Raw genomic sequence first — 1842 nt, 5'->3', positions numbered from 1 at the left:
GACCGAGGTCCTGACACCACAGCTGAGGCGAAAAGGGCCGAAGGGCGGACGGAGGAGGAGGAGGATCTTCTAGGAATCCTCCTGTGGAGGACGATGATCGACTTCAAAGAGAGAGAAAGAAAAAAGGAAGTAATTTGGTTGTAGCATCTCCCCTTTAGAGTGTAGTCAATAGATGACAAGGAGGATTAATACACACGATGAATGGCGAAACATGAACTTTTATCGCGCGGCCGTTAAGGCTAGAAGATCGGTATCGACGAGCCAATAACAGCCCTTGTGGCGCTGGGTCTTAAGGGACGAGATTGAATGGAGGACGGGGGTTTCTTGGGCCATTTTCTCCGTTCGAGGGGAGACTAAAAGTCATTATAGAAGGTAGGAATGGGGGAGAAATCGGGGGGTAGAATGAGGGGAGGTGTGTCCTTTGGGATATTGTTGTCGGGTGAGTGGTTTTGTGGCGTCTGGCCCATCACAACGGGTTATTATAAAATAATGACGATGCTACTGATAATTCTCTCTCCGCCAGCCTCTGTCTGTTTGTAGGTGATGTGAGGGAGAAACGAATGACGAGGAACATCAAATGAAATGAGAGAGAACTGTAGAATGGAATATAACTGAAAAGAATGTAGTATACTGTTCGAGGACTCTGAGAGAAATGGGTTTTATTGTGCTAGAGAAAAACGCAAATTGTGTAACAATGGTAAGGCAATGAAAGAGATCAGTGCATTACCACCATCAAAGAATCAGCTAGATGATTTCTCAACTGCGCAATCATTCAAAAGGAGTCTAGATTTTTTATAGATAAGAGAGTTGAAGAACTAATGAGACATTTTTGAAACCGTCACCTACGCTAATAAATTTCTTCCAGTTCAATTTTTTATTATCAACGACTGCTCACGGCATGTGCTACCACGACGTTAATAAACAAGCACCTGAAGGCTCTCAAAATGGAGTCTCTCTTCAGTAACTTGTTGAAGACCTGATCTCCGAGAAACTCTTAACTTTAAACTGGCGGAACGAGGGAAAGTTATTCTATAATATAACGAGCGACTATGGCCGGAATTCGAGATGATAAAACTATAGTTGCCTAAGTTAAAAAGAAGCGTAAAAGACACCAAAGGAAGCAACATGTAGCGATGTTGAGAAGAAAAACATTAGAGCATACTTGCGTTCCCTCAATGAGGAAAAAATAACATTAACAAGAGCATCTACAAAACTGCCTGTAGCCCATTAATTATAAGGTGAAGCTTCTCTAAATTTTTCTGTCTTTAATTTAATTACAAATACAATATGAAATGAAATAAGTATAACACAAAGATGTGGCGCTCTTCAAACAAAGCCGTCTGAGCAGCTGAATTCTAGGGGACGTTAATATTACAACTTCTTGCTGCTGTTTGCTTTACAGATACCTTTCTCTCTCTAAGAAAGTCTGCCTTTTTAGTCGCTGCAAAATCATACTCAGACCTTGTTTGTAAAGCTTTCTTATTATAGGTTTTATTCCTGATGCTGTCGTCACTGCTGCCATGTTTTCTTATGAAGTATTTCTGAATAAACAATCACGTAACATTGCCCTACTCCAAGTGGTATTTCGTAGTCTCTCAAGAGCTATTTCCCCAGTTCAGACGAAGGCATCAAATTGCATTTACACAGGTGCCGCTTGAGAATTACAAAAGTGAGAAACAGTTGCCTTGGATAGCTTTCCTTACTATTCAACTAGGAGATATATTGAGCTATTTCATGACTTTTACACCTTTTTAGTAACCATTTCCTTTACCGCAAGCTGGAATGACTTGCCATTATTTATCTTGCTTGATGTTTTCTCTCTTCAGACTCCTCGGTACTTAA

General features: G+C 40.7%; 1 protein-coding gene across 1 annotated transcript in view; it reads left to right on the top strand.

The window, feature by feature from the left end:
* Nucleotides 1-378: 378 nt before the first annotated feature.
* Nucleotides 379-1842, top strand: part of LOC135201152 (uncharacterized) — a 20625-nt gene continuing 19161 nt past the window's right edge. Inside the window, exon 1 of the mRNA XM_064230030.1 lies at nt 379-439. Coding sequence (XP_064086100.1) covers nt 379-439 — 61 coding nt within the window. The remainder of the gene's footprint in view (nt 440-1842) is intronic.

Source organism: Macrobrachium nipponense, chromosome 28 (genome assembly GCF_015104395.2).
Source record: "Macrobrachium nipponense isolate FS-2020 chromosome 28, ASM1510439v2, whole genome shotgun sequence".
Taxonomy (NCBI): Eukaryota; Metazoa; Arthropoda; class Malacostraca; order Decapoda; family Palaemonidae; genus Macrobrachium; species Macrobrachium nipponense.
This window is presented reverse-complemented; position numbering and strand designations above follow the sequence as displayed.